Source organism: Lutzomyia longipalpis, chromosome 2 (genome assembly GCF_024334085.1).
Source record: "Lutzomyia longipalpis isolate SR_M1_2022 chromosome 2, ASM2433408v1".
Classification (NCBI taxonomy): Eukaryota; Metazoa; Arthropoda; class Insecta; order Diptera; family Psychodidae; genus Lutzomyia; species Lutzomyia longipalpis.
The window spans coordinates 3,929,121-3,950,684 of NC_074708.1; the positions used below are offsets into that span (position 1 = coordinate 3,929,121).

At 35.1% G+C, this 21,564-nt stretch overlaps 4 protein-coding genes across 6 annotated transcripts; 1 reads left to right on the plus strand and 3 right to left on the minus strand.

Annotated features, from left to right (window-relative positions):
• Positions 1-382: 382 nt before the first annotated feature.
• LOC129788692 (glutathione hydrolase 1 proenzyme-like) lies at positions 383-20,887 on the minus strand. 2 transcript variants are annotated; one of them, XM_055824939.1, is made up of 6 exons: positions 20,454-20,887; positions 7,764-8,161; positions 4,923-5,316; positions 3,862-4,284; positions 1,002-1,242; positions 383-924 (listed from the first exon to the last, which is right to left on the minus strand). In XM_055824939.1, the coding sequence occupies exons 1-6, from the start codon at positions 20,558-20,560 to the stop codon at positions 649-651; spliced, it is 1,839 nt and encodes a 612-aa protein (XP_055680914.1). In that variant the 5' UTR covers positions 20,561-20,887; the 3' UTR covers positions 383-648. The 2 variants fall into 2 exon arrangements, with proteins under 2 accessions (XP_055680914.1, XP_055680915.1); XM_055824940.1 differs by lacking the exon at positions 20,454-20,887 and adding an exon at positions 11,647-12,100.
• Positions 14,027-16,107, plus strand: LOC129788696 (probable isoaspartyl peptidase/L-asparaginase CG7860). Its single transcript, XM_055824945.1, has 2 exons — positions 14,027-14,304; positions 15,120-16,107. Exons 1-2 carry the CDS (start codon positions 14,251-14,253, stop codon positions 16,059-16,061), a joined length of 996 nt encoding a protein of 331 aa, XP_055680920.1. The 5' UTR covers positions 14,027-14,250; the 3' UTR covers positions 16,062-16,107.
• Positions 16,135-17,562, minus strand: LOC129788694 (probable isoaspartyl peptidase/L-asparaginase CG7860). Of its 2 annotated transcripts, none has more exons than XM_055824942.1 (2): positions 17,419-17,562; positions 16,135-17,320 (listed from the first exon to the last, which is right to left on the minus strand). In XM_055824942.1, exon 2 carries the CDS (start codon positions 17,217-17,219, stop codon positions 16,257-16,259), a length of 963 nt encoding a protein of 320 aa, XP_055680917.1. In that variant the 5' UTR covers positions 17,220-17,320; positions 17,419-17,562; the 3' UTR covers positions 16,135-16,256. The 2 variants fall into 2 exon arrangements, with proteins under 2 accessions (XP_055680917.1, XP_055680916.1); XM_055824941.1 differs by lacking the exon at positions 17,419-17,562 and having other exon boundaries at positions 16,135-17,222; positions 17,306-17,415.
• Positions 20,662-21,553, minus strand: LOC129788697 (SREBP regulating gene protein). Its single transcript, XM_055824946.1, has 3 exons — positions 21,368-21,553; positions 20,967-21,281; positions 20,662-20,908 (listed from the first exon to the last, which is right to left on the minus strand). Exons 1-3 carry the CDS (start codon positions 21,467-21,469, stop codon positions 20,687-20,689), a joined length of 639 nt encoding a protein of 212 aa, XP_055680921.1. The 5' UTR covers positions 21,470-21,553; the 3' UTR covers positions 20,662-20,686.
• Positions 21,554-21,564: the final 11 nt, after the last annotated feature.

The following is a 21,564-nucleotide window of genomic DNA, read 5'->3' on the forward strand; positions in this document are numbered from 1 at the left end:
TTTTCCTTCAAATAATAATTTATTTACCTATATTAATTACTTTTAATCAATCCCACCAAGACTTTGTTAATCATTTTAAAATTTTCCCATCAGTTGTAAATTTTATTATCTCAAATATAATCAAATCAAGATCCTCAAATAACATTCCCACGACGAAATATTTTTTCCAGGTAGCAATAAAATAGATTTTTTAAAAAATACTTTTGAGCAGCTCCTTTGCAAAAAAAAAAATTCTCCTAAATCCGAAAAATGAAAACACTGCAAAATCTGCGAACAAATGAAAAAAAAATGATAATGTCGTATACCAAAGTGAGAAAGAGAGACGAGAGAGAGAGAGAAAATGATGAGAAATAAAGTGAATTTTTATGTTATAGAAAAACTCTTTTTTTTTCTTTATCAATAATTCTTTAATTATTCCTGATTTCTTTCCATTCTTCGTGTGTTTTACTTACAAAATAAGGAATTTACATTAGACTATCCTTTTTGTAACTTTGTTTTGTATATTTTAATCGCTACATATACTTTTTCTTTCTTTTTTTTCGCTAAATCGGTTAATCACAGTAATAAGTTATAAAGTCTAGCAAAAAAAAAATATTGGGCTTGGGCGGTCACAACTGGATGGGGAGGGCGTGGAGGGTGAGATGTTGTCTACATTTCACTTATACTGGATGATCCATTGCGGCGGGGATCGAAGACAGCATCAATGCGATTTGCACCGTCGAAGCTGATGGCCGTGAGTGCGGCAAAACCCGATCCGGGTGATACTTCATAAACTTCGTGATTCCGATCTGAGAAACCCTTAATGATCTCCTCACTGAAGCCATTCTCAAAGTCCACCCGCATCGGTGCCAATTGATGGTGTATCCGTTTGGCGTGCATAGCATCCATGAGGCTTTCATTGAAGAGCAAATGTCGCATAATCAGCTGCAGAAGACACAAAAAACGAAGATTAAAGTCAAAAATTCCACAAAAAAGTTAAAAATAAAATTCCAGAGACTCACATAACTGACAGATGTTGTGATTTTGGACCCTCCTGCTCCACCCACGATCATCCTGGCATTCCCTTCACGATCAACGAGTATTGAGGGGCACATAGAGGACATTGGGGTCTTCCGGGGATAAACAAAATTCGCCGGAGACGAGGGGATTCCGTAAACATTGTCCTTTCCAGGAATAGAGAAATCATCCATTTCATCATTCAGAATGATTCCCGTGCTCTGTGAGCGTCTCATTGCTCCGAATCTGAAAGCAAATTTTTGATAAGATTTATTCCTTGCAAAATAAATAGATAAATTTGAAGGAGTTTATTCATTTTCATATAGAAACATTTTTCATTCGAAGGAGAAATTCGAGTACGTGTAAAGAGGATCAAAATATAATTTAAAAAAAAATCGTCAAAGACTTTTTATTTTCCTCTGTGATTAGTTAGAGAAATACGGCAAAGATTTGCTAAAAAATGCAATCAGTGACATCATCATTGTATTTTCCATCTCATAGAACGCATGAAACATAGAGATACTCTGTCAATTCATCGATGAAACATGAGTCCCAATGTTTCATGTAATAAAAAAGAGTTAAAAACGTCAAAAACACAATGTTCGTATTTTTTGGGATAATGGACCTTATTCAGCGACCAAGAAACCCTTGAAATTCGCTTGAAATCTTGAAATTTCAGTACAAAATTCAAAGATTTCAAGGGTTTCTTGGTCGCTGAATTAGGCTTAATGTTTGCTTTTGATTTGATCACATTGGAAAAAAAGAAATTCCTTTGGGGATTTCTTATTATTTGTAGATTATTTTAAATCTATTTCTTTTGCATGAAACACGGAAATATCTAGTTAAAAAAACATCAATGAAACAAAAGCATAAATGTTTCATCTTTAAAAAAAAATGATGACAAAAAGAAGTGATTTTCCGACGTGTGGCGACAAAAATAATTTTCCGAGTTTTTCGTCGGTTAAATGGGGGTTTCTCACCCAGAAAAACTCACCCCCATTTAACCGATAAAAAACCCGAAAAATTATTATTAAAATGATGACGTCATTTTCTGCTTTTTCAACAAAAATTTTCCGGTTTTTTTCTGCTGATCCTTGCGTGAAATACAAAGTCTCTGACGATTTATTATACTTTATTAATTCTAAATCATATTACATACAATCCCTGATATTCCATATAAAACATGAATAAACTCCTTTTTTTGATATTTATTTTCTCAACAAAAAAGTTTTATTTTCCAAGTAAATCTTCCATAATGAGATGAAACAAAGTCAGCATTTATATTGACAAATAAACTCAATTTAGTTTATTACATCTTCCTCCCCAAGAAAAAAATGAAGAACAATTCAAGATCACTCAACTTAATTTTATCTCTTGTATGTCGCACATAAAACTGATAAAATGCTTTTATTTACCCCCCGCTTAAAGCTCAATTAAGCTCTCATTAAACAACTCACATCTCACAGAATGTTCCTCCGGAATTGAGTTTATTTGTTGAAACTTTTTGTGTTTTATTTGAATTAAATTTGCTGAATTATTTTTTTTTTTTGGTCAAAAAGGGGAACAGATTCATAAATAATTTGACGCTTGAATCAACACTTGTTGTAAGAATTTCAAAATTTCCATTTAAAAAATGTACTGGTAAGCTGACCAAGCTTACGGGAGCTGTGTTTCTTTCAGTGTACCAATTTTGTGAGAGCAAACTAGAGCGTAAATTAATTTAAATACACGCAAAGTCGAGAAAAGTTGAAAAGTCATCCCCCAAGGACTCTTTAAAACGCCATATCTCGGGAACGGCTCCATAGATTTTCGAGTTTGAGCTATCGTTGGAAAGGTCTTAACCTCAACTATAACATATTAAAATATGAAGTAAATCGATAATGGAATTTTCGAAATATTCGAGTTCGAAATTTTCGAAAATTTTGATTTTGACTTTAGCGCCTCTCGCGGTCATTTCTCGAAGTTGCAATGTTCTAGACATTTGTAGGGTTTCACGAAACCTTTCATTTGCGCTTAAGTTGATCAAAATCGGACTTGTAGAACCTGAGATATGACATGTCAAAGCTAGAACTCAATATTTTGAAAATGACGACATAATTTTTTTTTATAAATAGATGTTATAGTAGGCTATAATATATCAAAAAATGAAGGAAATCGATAATGGCGTTTTCGAGATATTCATCGAAAACTCATCGAAAATTTTGTTTTTGATTTTTGGCCCCCTAGCGGTCACTTTTAAAACTTCGGATGTTCTAAAGAGTTGTAGGGTTTGTTGAGAGCTTTCATTTGACCCCGGGTTGATCAAAATCGGTCAAGCCGTTTTCGAGTTATGGTCGATTTTCGATGAAAAATTGTGGCGGCCATATTGACTAAACGGCTTGACCGATTTTCGAAAATAAGGTATCGTTGGAAAGGTCTTGATGGCCCCTTCAACATATCAAAATTTCAGATTTTTAGCTATTACAGGGGCTGAGATATAGCGAAAACAAAATTTTGAGGTTATTCAAAATGATGGACGGAAGGGTGGGGGGGGGGTAAAATTTGACATCATAATCGGATGTCTTCCAGTCGATATTTAAACTTTGCCGTTTACCGCAAGCCTCTATCTATTACCGTTCTCTCGCAATATAGCGTTATACTACGGACGGACGGCCCGGACGGCCGGCCGGAAAAAAAATTTTTTTCGCGCATACGTTTTTTGGAATGTGGGGACCCTAATTCGTGCTCATCCCAAGTTTGAGCCCGATCTGACGACTTTCGATTTTGCTCGGTACACAAAAGCTGTGTCTGAAAGAAACACAGCTAAAATGTTTTGAAGGTTTTTGCATGATAAAAGAAGCTGAAAGAGTTGAAAGCTCAACTTACATGTAATTCACCGTACTCGTGGCAGCTACAGCATCCCCATTTGGTGCCAAAACTGAAACATGTGCCGTACCGTGATCTTCAACATTCCCAAACTCCGCCCCGTAGTAGTCAAAGGTGTTGTACGTGGTGTCATCGTCAATGAGGGAACGCACGTACTTGGCAAATTCGGGATTTGTGAGATTAGCCACGAGTTGGTGAACAGACGGCACGAATGCCGGATCACCCATTTGTGTCCTCCGGGCGTAGGCGTGCTTAAAGCTCTCAATGACACGATGCCACGTCACGGGCGAATGCATGTCCTCCATAAAATCATCCATAATGTTGAGAATGAACGCCAAGAGGGGACCAGATGATGGGGCTGCTGTTGAGTACAGGGTATAGCCACTCTTTAGCCGTGCCGTTACAGGCTTTTCCCATCGTACTCTGCAAAATTATTCCACCAAGAGGAAGAAATTTTCATTTTTAAATTCAAACACGAAGAAAACCTCAAAATCTCACGAGAAAAATTTATTTTCCGGGAGCTTTAACCGAACTTTGACATTGAACTCTATATGCTCAAGTTTACTCAAGTTCCTTTACCAAAATTCCACATTGTTTCTACGCACCATTGAGCACGTAAAATTTGTCCAATATCAATGATTTTGCCATTGAATGTTTTTTTTTTAAATTGTTCAAGCTCAATAATATCCGTGGAATTTCTATTGTCACCCATTCTGTAATAATTTTTGCTTCTTTTTCACAAAGCTTTTAATATAATTTGCAAATGCTTTAATCAGACGATTAATTTAGATACAATGCAAACTAATAAAGAATAGCCGCGAGGGAATTATGTCAATTTAATCTGTGAAAGATCAAAGAGAAAAGTATTGATTGCTCCATAATTTGTTATAATTCTCATGGAGTTTATATTTTTCTTTTATCAAATATTGTTGATTTTGATAGAACAAGGTAAATGGGATCAGCTATAAAAATTCTTTAATAAAATAATAAAATTTTGTTGTTTTTGGAGCATAAAGAAATAAATTTTCAATGCTAAAAATAAAAAAAAATAGAATCCTCACCGATATTCAAGGAGATCCTCTTCAGTAACAATTCCACCAAAGTTCTGAATATCCTCAATGAATCCCTTTGTGAGTGTTCCATTGTAGAGCGCATCAACACCTTCAGCTGCAATTACTTCAAGCGTCTGCGCCAATTGGAGCCTCTTAATGCGATCCCCTTGTTGCCACGTTGTATTAGTTTCGGGATTTATGTAGATCTCCCTGAGAGATGGTACAGCGTAGATTCGCGTAGCACGACCACGTAGAATATTTTCGAGATAGGGGGAAACAAGATGTCCCTGCCGACACAATTCTATTGTGGGCTGAATTAAATCTGCCCACGGGAGAACCCCGTACTTTTGATGTACCTCCCAGTAGCCCCTCAATTCACCAGGAACTGCAATAGCAAGGCCCCCTAGAAAAGAATTTAAAGGAAGAATTCCCCTCAGTTCCTTCATTGAAAGGATCGCACAATTTTTACAGTGTTGTGTTGCAGTAGAAACTTTATTAGTTTTATTGAAAAGTTTATGTTTGAACAATTAAAAATGTTCAAAATAAATTTGAAATTATTGATTTTTTTAACCCTCCGTATACTGTGAGGTGACCGACCCCAGAGCAATATTTCAATTAATTGCGCCTTTGTTCTTAGATGTATAGAACCAAGCTTCTGGAAATAAGTTCCTTGGTTATCTGAGAAGATTGTGTAAAAATTTGAGGTCAATCCGACAACCAGAAAAATAGTTATTAAAAAAAATGTAAGAAGAGGGAATTCAAAAATTGGTATAACGGTCAAATTTATTCCAGTTTTCTTCCATTTTCACTCTTTGTCTCTTTCTTGACGATTCTAACCTCAAAAAAATCATTGCAAAAAATCGTCAAAAAATCCACTGAAAAATTTATTTTTGTGTTCTAAAATGGACAAAAGACTTCTTATGAAGTACCAAGGAATCTATTAAAGCTCATTTGAACGAAAGAAGTTGCTTTTTTTGCGAAAAATTCTATGGGGTCGGTAACATACCCCAATAGTAATGCGCGTAAGTGTTTTGGTCACAGTAGGGGAGACCGGGGTAAAAATAGTCATTTTGGAATTTTCAAATGCCAATTTCTCCCAAAATATAAATCGGAAAAATCGGAAAAAATTAGGGTGCAAAGCCCTACCAACCTATAATTTTTGACAGTAATTTGGAGGTTATCCGATCAGTACTTTAGGAGTTAAAAATGAAAATAGATTTTTGGCCCATTTCCCAAACTTTTGCGTATTGAGAAAAACGCGTTTTCCGAACATTTCCTTCAGCAGTTTTCCCATCTGATAATTTTTCTCACTAGCTGGATTAGTGCAGAAAACGCTGCCAAGGTGTATTTTTCACTAATTTTTAATGATTTTTCCGTACAATTATTTGAACTAAAACATGCCCCTTGGGGTAAATATAGTCATCCCATGTAAATCATATGGGAGATCGAAATTTTTGGCATATTTTCTATTCATTTGTTGCAAAATGGCGTGTTTGAGAAAATCGCAAAATTCTCTGTTTTAGTGCGTATAAAAGTGAAATTCCTTGTCGCGGATCAAAAGGTGAGAAGTTTAGCTATCAACTACTATCAATCTCTCAGGTGGAAAATCATTGGAAATGTCGGAAAATTCGACCGACTTTATTTAGCCTACTGGTGACTATATTTACCCGCCGCGTTTAAAAAAAGTCAGAAGCGGAAGGGTTCAGGAAAAGCTCGAAAACTCATATTTCCCGTGGAGATAGAGAAAAGTGGTCTGAGACAAAGTTGTAGGCCAGGAAATTTCCTATAAGAATGACCTATCGAGGAAATTTTCTTGCCCTTGGGGAATCCTGCAGATAAGGATTTACGCAAATTGACTATTTTTACCCCGGTCTCCCCTATACGGACGGTTAAAGAAAATTCTAGATGAAGATTTTCTTTCCCATGGAGTAGCCAGTGAGGGTGTTTTGGTGTCTCTATAAACACCCCAAAAGGTCAGACAGGTTAGATTTTCTATATTTTGATGTCAAAAGAAACTATTTCCGGGCAAAACTTAAATTTAAAATGAATTTTCAAAGGTAATTGTAAAGAAAAACTTTGTTAGAAATATTAGCAGTTAGAAAAAATTGTCAAGCGTTGAAAAAGAATGTACGTCATGCTTTAAAATCAACGAAGGGCTTACGATAGAGCTGTTCGGAAAACTTATGAAATAAAATAATATTTGAATTTGGCGCGCACTCGAAGTGGTGAATTCGTGTGGTGAAAATAGATAATGTGGGGAAAAGAGAATGATTTGGCGGCAAAAAAGATTTAGAAGGCAAGGTGTACGGATGCAAACGTGCTTGCTCCGTAATAAATCGTAATTTATCGCGTAAAATAGGAAATTTCGCGAACAGAGTAAAGTTGAGCGAAATCACAAATTTCAATAAATTTTATTTTGCTGGTTAAAAAAACGTCAGCGTTAGAAAGGAAACGTATTTCTTAAAACATTATTAATTATTAGATATTGACAACTTATGCAATTCCAACGAATACGTTTCTTTTCTAACGTCGACGTTTTTTTTAACCTTTGACGTTTCTTTTTATAATTTTGACTTCATTTGTAACGATTGACGTTTGTTTTCTCTAACGAACAAACGTCAATTTCTGTGCAGTGCGATTTTAAAGAAATTCTACTGCGAAACCCTACTTTATTTGCAGAGTCATGTGAGACAGAGATGTGTAAAAGATTATTCGTGATAAAGCAGAAAAAATAGAGAATCATTGTTGATTGTGACAAGTTACAAAACAAATTCTCACCGCAGAGTGAAAGATTCTTGAGAAATCTCAAAGATAAGATGTCGCGTTATCATGAAAAGAGGAAAAACTCACCCTCAACGGAATCAACTGTTCCATTCTTGAACATATCCTCTGTGGCTGCTAATGGAGCTACTTCTCTCGCCATCAACGACTCCACCTGCCCCTTTTCCTTGGAATAGATGGTCATAACGAATCCCCCACCGAGTCCCATACTCTGTGGGCATGTGACACCCTCACAGAAGAGTGTTGCAAGTGCAGCATCTGCTGCTGAACCCTTTTGCTTGAGAATACTCATCCCAATATCTGCACACTCCATGCCATTGGCAACGATGGCCATTTTATGTGGTCCATCTGTTGGCTCATCTTTGGGCTTCCACACGGTAAAGTACAGAGCAATGACCACCGCAGCTACAACAATTGCCGCTAAAATTGCAACAATCAGCACCCGCTTCCGTGTAATCGCTGGAAATCTGCCAAAAGGAGAAGATTTTTTCTCTTGAAAAATATCCTTTATTTTGCGCCTTAAAAATTAAGCTAAATTGCTAATAGTTGTTGGCCTTTGTGAAAGATCAAACACGTCATAGAATCCTCTTTAATTCGCAAATTATTCTTAACAAATTGAAACGTAAAATGTGATTTTTACGCACGAGAGTAACACAAGTTGTGTATATTTACATTTTTCTTTCTTATAAAAAGCAAAATATAGTTTTTCTTATCAATCGTGCGACATTATTGTATTTTTAAAGCGCACTTAAAGCTCTTTTTTTGTTGAGTTTCCTTAAAAAAACCTCTGAGACTCAATATTGATAAGAAAAGCAACATATTAGACATTTGCTTTGCACGTTTTTCAATTTATTTGTGTATTTCTATCGAAGAATTTTTCAATTGATAACAGGAAGTACATTCATATTAGGAAGAGTTCTAATCTAACTCTAAATAATGTTTATTTTTTTGTAATAATAATTGTGATTAGTGAAGGAAATTTCCCTCAAATAATTGCATATTTTATTACCCTTTGCTCATGAACTTTGCATTCAATTTGACGCAATTAATTTATTTGTTAATTTGCAAATTTATTGACTTTTAAGAAAATTAAAAATTCACGACCTTAAGTCATAAATTTTTACATTATTATTGCACTTATAGCGACATTGCTTCTCCACTATAAATTTTAAATTTTATTAAAATCAATCATCTGCAACCGGCTGAAGGTTCAATTCAATAATCTGTGAAATTGAGAATTTTATTGGAGAAGAAAAGCTAGTTTTTTTTGTACGAAATAAATATATAAATAAATAATTATTATGTAGTCATCGCAAGTCCACCACAAGCCGAATCTCCCCCACAATACCGCACCAAACGAGAGTGAGAGTCAAGGTAGTTTAAGTTGATTTTAATGAATGAAAAATTGAATATCATGAATGAATGATGAAGAGAAACATGATTTTCTTGCACAGCTGATGCCGAAAATTTTGCAAATCAATCGTTTTTTTTTCTTTCTTTCTTTGCTTCTTCTCCCCGTGACAGCAATTACTTGCCATGGATTGATGTAATTGCTGAAGAAGATGGATACAGAAAAAAACAACGACAATGTGGCCCACTTTCGAACCCCATACACACCACACACACAGACCTTCCAGACATTTTCATTGACCAATATTTGCACACATTTTTAGCTTCTGTGCTCTACAATTAATATTATATTTCCTTTGTGCGTGGTCCGCTTCTAACAGAAGAAATATTATGAAGTAATAGTTTAAAGTGAATTTGTGCAAGAAATTTTCAATACAATCCTAATTTACACTTGAAGAAAAAATCTTTGTGATAGGCGTTATAACGGCTGAAGTTTTTGAATATTTTATTCTTTCCAATATGGCGGTAATAACGTTAAAAATTCAAATGAATTTTGTAGTTTTCTAAAAAAATGAAATGTATGAGAGTCTTCTTTGTTCATTAGGATCTTTAATTCTGCTAATTTTCACATTATCTTCTTTCTAAGCTAAGACATTAAATGAATAAGATTTAAATGGACGCCATTTGTGACAACAAAGCCTGTCAGTTTGATTTGTAAATCTAACGAATATTCTTCATCTTAAAGTACGGAAATTCGGCTCATTTGATTTTATTGTAACTTTTATATCCTTTTGAAAGCTCCTTCGATGAATATTTCTAACCTACAGCATTTTCCTATTAAACAGAAATAATAAAGTAGTCATCATTTGTGACAGTAAAGCCTGTAAGTTTGAATATAACGAAATAACTTTCTTCTATGTAAAATTAAAAAAAATTCCGTTCATTTAGTTCTCTTTTATCTTCTATATTTTTTGGAAATTTCCTTTAATAAAAATTTTTGAGCTAAAGCATTTTATTATTAAACAAAAATGATTAGAATGATGAACATTAAATGACCACCAATTGAGACAGAAAACCCTGTCAATTTGAATCTAACGAAATTTCTTCCTATTAAAGTAACACATTTCCGCTTATTTGCTTCTTTTGTATTTTTGAAAGCTCTTTTAATGGACATTTTCTGAGCTAGAGCATTTTCTTATTAAACAGGGGTGATAAGAATTAAGTAGCCGCCATTTGTGACAGCAAAGCCTGTCAGTTTAAATATCAAATATAACGAATTTTTCTATTTTTCTTTTAAAGAAATTTCAATTGTTTTAAAACTCAAAGCAATTTATTTCAACAAACCCAAAGAATAATTTTAAAAAAAAACCAATAAAATCTCCTTCACTCTTCGTCAATAATTTCTTCTGAGTATATTTTTGCGCATTTCAACATTTTGCAGACATTTCCAGCAAGTTTAGTAAGTACCTACCTACCCAAATCACGCAACTCTATACCACATGACACAGAAAATAAATGCCAAGTGCGCGATTTATCCCTTCCACATGCGAATTATTCTCAATTTTATTTGATAACAACGAAAAAAAATATCACTGCAATTGAGAAAGAAACTGACAATTGCGCAAAATACCTCCCCGCGCTTTTGCGACAATTGATTTTAGAGTGGCATCTTTTGTGGTGACAATTGACCATATTTTACTAATTTAAATTGCCATTGTACACACTTCCTGTGCTCCAAGCTTTTTTTCTGCATGCTCAAAATAGCCACGGAGAAAAGGTTCCCACAAAAAAAAATTGCCATCATCATCAATTGTCCAATATTGTAATCAAAACATGTAAATGCGAAAAAAAACATTATAAACGAACTTGGTGGTAGAAGTGATATTTTTTCCTTAAACGCATTAGACGTGATAATGCGTTTATCATAAATGCTACTAATGTTGAAAATTACGCAACAAATATGGATAAAAATAGTTGAGACATGCTAATTTCCATTTTATTTTAATATGAATGAGCTTTTAGGTGCAGCTTCCAGTGTCTTTTTGAACTTCTGATATTCATTAACTTTCTATATTTTTCTTCATTTCCATTTTAACATTTTTTTTTCAATTTGCATATTCTTTGTTTTATTTATTTATTTATGCTTTATTAGGTACTCCTTTTGCAAGCATATTGCGAATAAAAACGTGACATGAACCCAATAAATTGACGTGAGAAATATTAAAGAGGTTTTTTTCCAATGTATTTTACAATAATTTATTCATTGAGAGGATCAAGAAAATGCGATCGTCATCTTGATCTTACACAATATGCCATTGTGGGAGGAAAATTTATCGTCTAGACGCTATTATGTGAAAGTAAACACTTGTAAAAGAGCAAGAGAAGAAGTAGAAATTACACCATTTCGAATATTTTGTATGATCATCGAAAGATCACGATCATATTTCTCATAATAACGCTGAAGATCGCACGTGATCATACAGAAAGTTCTTCTCTCATTTCCCCAGAACATTTTAAAACAATCCTTTTAGAATTCCTTCAATTTAATCCATTGATCTCATTTGATCTCACATTTAAAACAAATCTTTAAAAAAAAACTTACATCATTGTTATCACACCTCCTTTCGCTTTCTAATACCCAACTAGGTCATAAAATTATAGTTTCTCGATAAGAAAATTCTTTAATCTTTGTCTCTCACACACTTCACACACCTCTCCTTGAGATTTAAAAGCACTGAAGAAGCAAAAAACGATAAAATCACTCAAATCCTCGATACCCTTGATCACTTTTTCCTATCCTTTCACTTTAAAATGCAAAATGGCTTTACAACACACACAAAAAAAATCACAGCCCAATTCGGAACAACCTTCTCTGCAATTTTTATGCAAATTCTCAATATTACCACCCGTAGATTAAATGCACTTTTTAAACCAAAACTTCTACTTTACGCGAAAGCTCGCTGTGCGAATGGGGAAACCTGCACGGCGATCGCGACCTGACGACGAGGCGATTGGAATGGAACTGACGAGGAAAATTGCTACGTTTCACGGGATTGGCGATAACGATCACTTTTACGCGCTGGGTATATAATGCGTTTTATATATAGCGCAGGTGGAATACGAAAGCACAATAAATGCCGCCAAAACTATTCCACACTACACATAGCAGCGCGTGTGCTTTGCATTTTCCTCACACGCTGCGCCGTATCACTTCATTTAATTGAAAAGATTGGAAAGCTTCAAAGCTTTGCGGTTTTTTTCCATTTTCATTTTTTTCTTTATTGTCATTTTTCCGGTGATAAATTACATAATATTCTGCAATGATTTGGAAAATATTCTTCTCGTTTTTTAACTTTTTTAATCATAAAATATAATTTGTGTTATTTTTTTACTTGATTTCTGAACAAAAAAAAATGTTTATCTCAAGGTGAAACCCGATAGTTTTTCATTATATTTTGACTCTAAAAAAGCACTGATTGGCAGTTTGAAATTTCTAAACTTGAAACAGACAAAATCCCTGAGCTTTTAACCCTGTGTTCAAGCTCTCTTCAGTGCAATTGAGAGAATATTTTTCATAGAAATGCATTTGTGAAGTATTTAAGAGTTTTTATTACGTTAAAAATCGTAAAATATCTGAATATTTGGCTTCTATGAAATTTAAAAAAATTTATTCTACCTACTTTTATGCCTTTAGAGGCAACAAAGAAAATTTTATGAGTGTGCTAATGAGGAAATCTTGGTTAATTCCTCAATTTTCAAGGAATCCTTTAAATTTCAAACAACTCAATGAGAATCATTGGACAAAAACCAAAGAATCAAATAAAAAAAAAATAAAATAACAAATTAGCCCGCAGGATATAGCTCTTTGTGAAGGAATAAAAGAAGCAATTTAACTCCTGGAATTTCTCTTATAGATAAAATCAGACAATAGCAATGATTTTGTATTCATTAAACGCAAAACTTTGCTTGCCAACAAAGTCTCTCTCGCAGTGCAGTCCACTGAAATTTTGTGAACCAAGATCAGTTCCTTCCAGACGTGCCTCAACATTGGTTCGCTTGATCACATGCATTTTATTCAATTCACCAAATTATCACTCAGATGTTAAGAGTTTACTTCCTTTTTCTTAAGCTAATTCAAAGTTTAGCTAACATGTGGCGAAATATTCAGCAATAATTTTCACCAAAGAACGTCACTAAAACCTTGTTCTAGGCGCGTGTGCTTCACGTAATATTTTCTTTTTGAACAAAAAAATTCTTCAACAAATTAAAATTTAAGTTTCTTTGGCAAAATATTAAATTGTTTGAATTCTTTACAATTAAATTTGTGCTAAATGAACAGACCATATGGCGCGAAAAGCTGTGCAAATTAACTATCACCGCACAGACACCTTTTTGTCCATAATTTTTGAATTTTCTCGCCACTAATGAACCCACTTATTGATATTATCGTTAACATAATACCTTTTCGGCTTTTTTCTCATCTCTCCCTGCGTCGTTCAACCCTGTGTGATGTGAATGAATAAAATGTGAAAATTAAAATTTATTGTCCTTAAAAAAATATTAATTTACGTGTCAAGAGCATTTTGAATAAATGCTTCAACCGTTTTGGACAATGGCTTTAACGTTTTTATACTAAATCGTTTAAGCTGTTTAATTTTAGGAAAATCTGAAGGTTAATCAACACTCATAAAGCTCAATTTTTGCTAATACTTTATCATTAAATCTAATTAATTCCTAATCATTCGTGTGAAACCATCTTTTCTAATCTAATTTTCTTGATTTAAATCGTTTAAATTCAAATTAAATTTATTATGTACAATGTAATACATAGAATATGTATGTAGCATGTAAAAAAGTTAAGTAACTATTATATTTTCAAGTGCTCCAATGAGAAATTCCACACAACACATGATTATCGTAAATGATAAGAAGACAAACAGCATTCTTTATTAGCTCCCTGACGAGAAGCTATAAAAAACGCGATAAACTGAATCGTTCGTTTTTCCCCCTAAATCAAGTACCTTACCCATGGTAATCAGCATTAAAGAAAAACCTTATCAGCTGTTAATTGGAAAGAAAACGACTTTACATGATAAGATCCTCAATTAAACTACCTTGTGCGAGAGAGATTAAATGAATTGCCCACTGATCAGTCTTTATCTGCACAAAATTCATTTATTTGTGAAGAAATTCTCACGGATTAAAGATGAATCTTCTGCTAATTGTTCTTCTCAGCACATTTTCCTTCTGTCTCTGTCAAGTAAGTAAAGAATCTTAATAGTTCGGGTTGTTTGGAAAATTTTTCATTGGCTGTTTAGTAAAAAGTTTTTTTTTAATTCAACAGAGAGTTTATTACTTAATTAATTAGATTTATGTATATAATTTTCTTGTGATGTGTGTGATGTTTTTGAATTTAATTGAGTGATAAAATTGAGCTTAATATGAGAAAAATCAGTCGTGTTTCTTCAGTCGGAATTTTTTAATATTAAAAAGGAGTTTAATTCATTTTGAATGTCAGAAAACATATTTTTTAATTTAAATAAATGTTAAACTTTTTCATTTTAAATTAGCCGTAAAAATTCGTGAAAAATTGATCCAAAAATTTATAAACTACTCCCCTATTAATTAAGCACAAGGCCTAAGTTTTTGAAGCCAAGCCTAAGCTTTTAGGTCAAACCTAAGTTTCTTTTGTTAGGCCTAAGTTTTTAAAGTTAGGTTTAAGCTTTCTTAAATCTAACTTAATTTTCTCTAAGAAAACTTAAGTTTGCAAGTCCGATAGAAGTTTTATATGAAAAACGTTTTTTTTTTTGAATCTGCGCCTAAATTCTTACGTTAAGCCTAAGTATTTCAAGCCGGTTTTTAATTTTCTAAGATAGACCTAAATTTCTTAGGCCGGCATTTAGTTTTCTTTAAGTCAGGATCTTAGAGTTTCAACCAAAATCTAACTTAACTATTGTGTCTATACTTCACTTAAAAAGAAAAACGAAAATCTGATTTTTTCTTGAACGTTTTATTAAACAAATTAAAAGATTTTAAAAATAAGATTAAATCTAATTTTTATAATTTTCCCTTCAGGACCTCGAACCCATTGTCCTTGTCCATGGCGGTGCTGGTTTCACATCCGATGAGAGAGACCCGGAAAAATTTGCCGGCACCAAATTGGCTGCACGTATTGGGTATCAAACCCTAATGGAGACTGGATCTGTCCTGGATGCCGTTGAGCAAGCTGTTAGGAGTATGGAACTCGATTCAGGCTTCAATTGTGGCTACGGTGCTGTACTGACGCTCAATTGGACCGTAGAAATGGACGCCAGCATAATGGATGGATCAGATTTATCCGCTGGATGCGTTTCTGGGGTTCAAGACATCCTGCATCCCATTACTCTGGCAAGAATGGTACGAGAACGAACCCCGCATACCTTCCTCTCAGGCGTGGGACTTATGGAATTTGCCAGGCAGCAGAATGTTCACATTCTCTACCCGCCTGGACAGATGGCTTCAGAGAGGGCGAAAGCTTCCCTACAAGCTTGGCTGGATAGTCAGGCATCAAACCCCGGGAATACTGAGACTTTTGGGGAACCTGGAACTGTTGGAGCGGTGGCAATGGATGCTTATGGCAATTTAGCAGCAGCTACGTCCACTGGTGGGATTACAGGGAAGTATCCAGGTCGTGTTGGTGATACCCCCTTGCTGGGAAGTGGAACATATGCAGACAATCGCTATGGGGCTGTTTCAACCACCGGCCATGGGGAGAGTATAATGAAGGTGAATCTTGCAAAGGATATTATCAACAGGATGGCCTATCTGGGGGAAGATGTTCAAACGGCTTCCATGAATTCCGTTGAGGAAATGACGCGCTTGCTTGCCAACACTGCTGGGGTAATTGTTCTCGATCCTGCAGGCAATCCTGGGATATACACGTCCTCCGGGAAGATGTCCTGGGCCTACCAGAGAAACGATACCGTTCACTATGGTATTCGCCCTGAGGATCATTTCACAGAGAGTGCATGGAATTGAATTTAAAGGAGAATTTCTTTGGAAATAAATTGATGAAGAACCTTTTTATCTCTTTTTCAGTTCAAACAAACAATTCTTTTGTAAAAATCTCTTTATTTATTAGGAATTCAAGATAAAATACAAAATATTCCCTTCCTGCATGTTTTAAAGAAGATATCCCTGATGATAAGAGTCCTTAAAATCCTTCAGGCATTTCTAGAGAAACCTCCCAGTAATACTCTCACCATGGCGAATCCCGTAGGTGATTTCATGCCCCTTCTGGTAGGCCCAGGACATTTTCTTCGATGAAAAGTAAATCCCAATATTCCCGTCTTTATCAATGGTGATGGCCCCAGCTGTTCCTCCTGTGACCTTTGTCATTTCTTTCACTGCTTCCTCCGTGGCCTGTTGTGCTGTAACACCTTGGAATGCAATGCGATTGATTATATCCTTAGCCAGGACGAATTTCATTATACTCTCCCCGTGTCCAGTGGTGGAGACCCCACCAAAACGATCATCAGCAAACGTTCCACAACCCAAAAGTGGAGTATCGCCAATCCTGCCCACGTATTTCCCCGTAATTCCTCCTGTGGACGTTGCCACGGCAATCCTTCCTGCTGTATCAATGGCAACAGCCCCCACTGTACCCACTTCTCCCGGAACTGGAGCTTCATGGCCAATTTCGGTCTTTCCCGGCTGGGAATTCCCGAGATTTTGTTGCTTCTTGAATGATTCCAGAGCTCTCTTTGCATGATCTGTGACAAGTTGTCCAGGTGGTGAGAGAATTTCAACTCCCTGCTCACGGGCAAAGTCCATGGCACCTTCACCTCCTAGGAAATTATGTGGTGTCTTCTCCATCACCATCCGGGCGAGACTTATGGGGTGCTTAATGTCCCGAAGGAGGGTAACACAGCCCGTGGCCAGGTCAGCACCTCTCATAATGCTGGCTTCCATCTCAACGGTCTCATTGAGCGTCAAGACAGACCCGTAGCCTGCATTGAAGTTCTCATCGACTTCCATGGACTTTACAGCCGCCTCCACGGCATCCAGGGCTGAATTTGTCTCCCTGAGGACACTGTAGCCAATCCTGGCTGCCTGACGTACCCCATCGTGCTTCCCCTGATCACGACTATCCGGAATATCTCCTGCACCACCGTGTACGAGAATTATGGGCTCCATTGTCTTTCACAAAAGAACAAAATTCTTCTTATCAGTAAGAGAATACTCTCAGTGAGAATTTTCTCTCAGTTTATCTCTCTGTGTACCTTTTCTCCTGCAATCTGGGCAAGCAAATGCGTCCAGGAAATGAGGAGAAGGGAAAGAAAAATCTCAGTAAAATACATCTCAGAGTTTTTGAGGAGATTCAACAACAACTCACCGGAAATTGTTATGAGTTCGAAGACACCAAGAGAAACAAGAGGAATGTTGAGAGAGGAGATGACAAGAAATCAGCTGTGAGCTGAGAGAGTGAGAGGCAGGCTCTCTTATTAGACTGTCCCATCTTTAACTCATCTAAACTTCTCTTTGCTCACACAAAAATCGAATTAAAAAATTTATTTTTAAAGTTTTTATTCAGCAGAAAATTAAAGAAAATTCTTTAAAAAAAATTATTAAAGGAAATATTTTAAAAGTTTCCTTCGTGACACGTGCTAATTTTTTTCAATTAGCAGCTTTCCCAGCAGGGGCGTAGCCAGAGCCAAATTTTAGGGGGGGTTTTTACTTTTGAAATTGTACGACGGGGGGGGGGGGGGGCTAGAAATTTCTTCTTCTTCATTTTTAATTGTACGACTGTTGAACTCCAAAATGGTTACAAACCTAGTTTTTGATTTCACTTTTTGTAAGAACAAAATGTTCTCACAGTACCGATCATTGGGTGAAATTCATTAGTCATATTGTCTTAAGATCTCTAAGAATTTCATAAATTTTCTTAAAAAACTTTTTTTTAAAGAATTTCTCAAGTTTTCTTAAGAAAAATTTGAGTTTTTTTTTTAATGAAAATATAGAATTTCCTTAATTTTCACAATCGAAACTAGAATTTCTTTAATCAGGTTGATTCGGTACAAATTCATATTTTTCGAAGACTTATCCTGATGGTTTTCAGGCATCTAAATTAGTAAAAATCATCGAAAAACATGCATTTCGCTCGATTCAAACTGAATTAAAAAATCTTAAGATTTTTTGAGAAAAAATTGAAAAATTAAGAAATCCTAAGATTGATTTATTAGAGAATTTTACTCATTGTTTGAATTTAAATCCTCTCAGCCTTAAAGGTTTCAATTTTAAATCGAATATACGACATTTTATAAGTTTCCAATTTTTTTAAAAAACGATGACAAGTATTTTTTTTAGATCGATTTGACTATAATATATGTATTTGTGATGATTTTTACGAATTTCAATGCCTCAAGACGATCAGAAAATGTCATCGAAAAATGCATTTCGCTCGATTTACTTAAGAAATCTTAAGTTTCGTTTAAGAAAGCTTAAAAATCTTAAAATTTTTCTTATGATCTTAAGTTTTTACTTAAGGATTCGTAAGAAATCTTTTGAAAACTTAACACATTCTTAAGAAAACTTTAAAAAATCTAAGTATTTTTTTTGAGAAAACTTAAGTCTGTCTAACTAATGAATTTCATCCAATATCAAATGGATTTTGAGTGACTCTTTCCAAAAAAATAAATAAATAAAATTTTCAAGAAACTTTCTGATCAGTGAAGTAAAAAATGAAACTTTTTGTGGCTATTAATAGTATAGGGGAACCTGGGGTAGTTCGGTGAATTTTTGGGAGATAATTTTTCCTGAGTTCCGTGGAAATATTTGAGATTTCCCATGACAACTATCTTATATGAAATTTTCCGGGCTACAACTTTGTCTCAGACGATTTCTCTCTATCTCAACGGGAAAATGCTTTTTCAGGCCATTTTCCAAACCCTTCCACATTTGCATGTTCCAAAAATCCTGGGGTAAAATGGTGAATCATTTTCAAATGCGTTTTTCTTTGAAAATCCATGTCTGAGAGGTTATTGATTTGCTTTGGGATAAACTTACCTGTTTCGATTGAGAGATTTCACTCCGTATCGTAATGATTATTCACTTTTTAGTTCTATAAAATTAATAAAACACAAATTTTGTGGAAAAGCACCTCCATTTGTTTGTTTTCTATAACTTCCCGTCAGATCTGTGTGCAACAAAAACCCAGCGGACAAGGAATTTCATACTCGTAGCTACTTTGGTAGCAAAATCAATATAATAATTTATTTAACAAGGAGAAATTTTTTAAGAAAAATTACGAAAAATAACATTATTTCGAGTTAATTAATTGTTTATATTACCTAATCTACCTAATACATATTATCTGTGAAGAATTGAATGGAATAAAAACATTGATTTTGTAGGGTGAAAATTTTGGACGATTATTCCATTACGCGTCAATAGTAAAATAGATTGTAGAGAGAGAAAACACTATATGAGTGGAAGGAGGCAAATTTTTCACCATTTTACCCCAAAAAATATTCACCGTCTTGCCCCAAGTGCTACCTTTTAGTGAAAACTTTATAATAGAAAACTCGGAAAATTTTTGGGAAAAATCAGAATAGGTTTGTGTTCAGCAATAATTGCTTTATTGAAAAATGCATTTTCATAATATATTACACAGAATAAGATGGTAAGAATTGAAATATGGTAAGGTGGTAAAAGTAACTTTAGACATCGGAAAATTATTTTCCTCAATAAAATCCAAAGTATTCGTTCTACATAACTAAAGCTTTCTGGGATTATTAAGAGGTGTAAGAAGCACCTGTTAACTGAATACGAATGATTAGAACAAAATTTTTCATGAGATATTGAATTTAATTTTTTTCCCGATTCACCATTTTACCCCAGTTACCCCTATTGGTAGCTCTAAATTCTTGTTTCTTTTCTTTTAGACATTTATTGATATTAAGTAAAATGTAAATCGTGAATGTTTAGATAAAAGAAAATGAGAAAAAACGATCCCAAAATCGAAAATTTTAGCGATTTTTCTGATACTTGGTCAAACTGTTCTTGAGTTAATTTGGCTTGTGAGGGGGGGTTATAACCCCCAACCCCCCCCCCTAGCTACGCCCCTGTTTCCCAGCAATTCAATGCCAAGAAAAAACGGCGAATTTGAGATATTTTCTTATCACAATTATTATTTTTAATTACTACTGGGTGATAAAGATTAAAGACAGCATTGAATGAGACCTTTCTTGAATTATTAATTATTCAAAAAAAATATCTTTTCATTCACTTAAAATTAGAGAATTTTCTTAGGTAAATAATTTAAAATTTTTCCCCCAAAACTGGGGTAAAAAAAATCGATAAAACACTGACCTAAATTCCCGTATTTAAATGCTATAAACAGCTTTAAATTTAAATTGAAAGAGAACTCACCTTAAGGCATCTCCTTGAAGGGGCGCATATTTGTAACGAGCCCCCGTTCTGTAGCGCCACTGCTCAATTTGCTTCCGGAACAACTTAAATCCCCACCGGAAAGTCATTTCACTTAATAACTAATTTATAAAAAAAAAAATCACTTTTAACTATACAACTCCAGAATATCCGGAGGATGGAGATTGTCTCACAGAGAGTTTTTTCTTCACACAAACACGTAATCTTAGCTTCTTCTACAGCACATTATTCCCACTGATATCACGCTGAGATTCATGAGCTGTTGTCTCACCGTAGCAATGCTTCGCCTTGGGGTCTCTGTACTTATTCTCGTGCTGTACGGAATGTGAATCAGTTCGACACTTTGCCAGGCACAATTCAAAATTATCCTGAACAGATGCAAAGACAGCCTTTTGGCGTCTTGTGGCTTTTTCCATTACACGCTCAAGGAGTTCTTTCTGCAAAGAGAAGATTTTTTTTTAGCAATGAGGGAGAATTAATTTGCAGGAAACTCACTTTATCCGGATGTAGGCAACATGAGACGCAGTATTCGTAGATTGCACAGCATCCAGCCTCTGTGCATGTCTCACAGCTGTAGTGGGTCGTTGCGGGTGTCTCCACGTTGCAACAGCCCGTGGGTAGGACGTCAAAGCGCGGACAGACAAACCCCCTTTCGTCCACAATGAGGAACCTTCCCTGCACGGAATTCCTGCACTTTACACTCGGATCATTAAATGAGACATTTTGCTGCTCCTGCAGTGTCCTCCAAATGAGCGGATGCTCCCGCTTCACCTCAAATTCCGAATCCAAATCACTTGACAACGTACCCGTCTGGAGAATTGTGCAAAAAACATGAGAAAATCCTCAAGAATTCACTCCCTGGAAAACATTGAGGTTATGTTCAACTTCAAACTTACAAATCCAAAGAGATTCACGACAAAATACAGCAGGGATAGCAGGAAAATGATGGCAAGAACAAGTCTCCGACGGATGAACCGCAACAGAGCCATGTACCACATGATTTGGGGCACAGAGAGAGTGAGGAAAAGTATCCCCCGAAGTCTCACAATATTTTTTTTATCCTTCTTTGATCGCGTAGCCCTCTAGCGGGAAA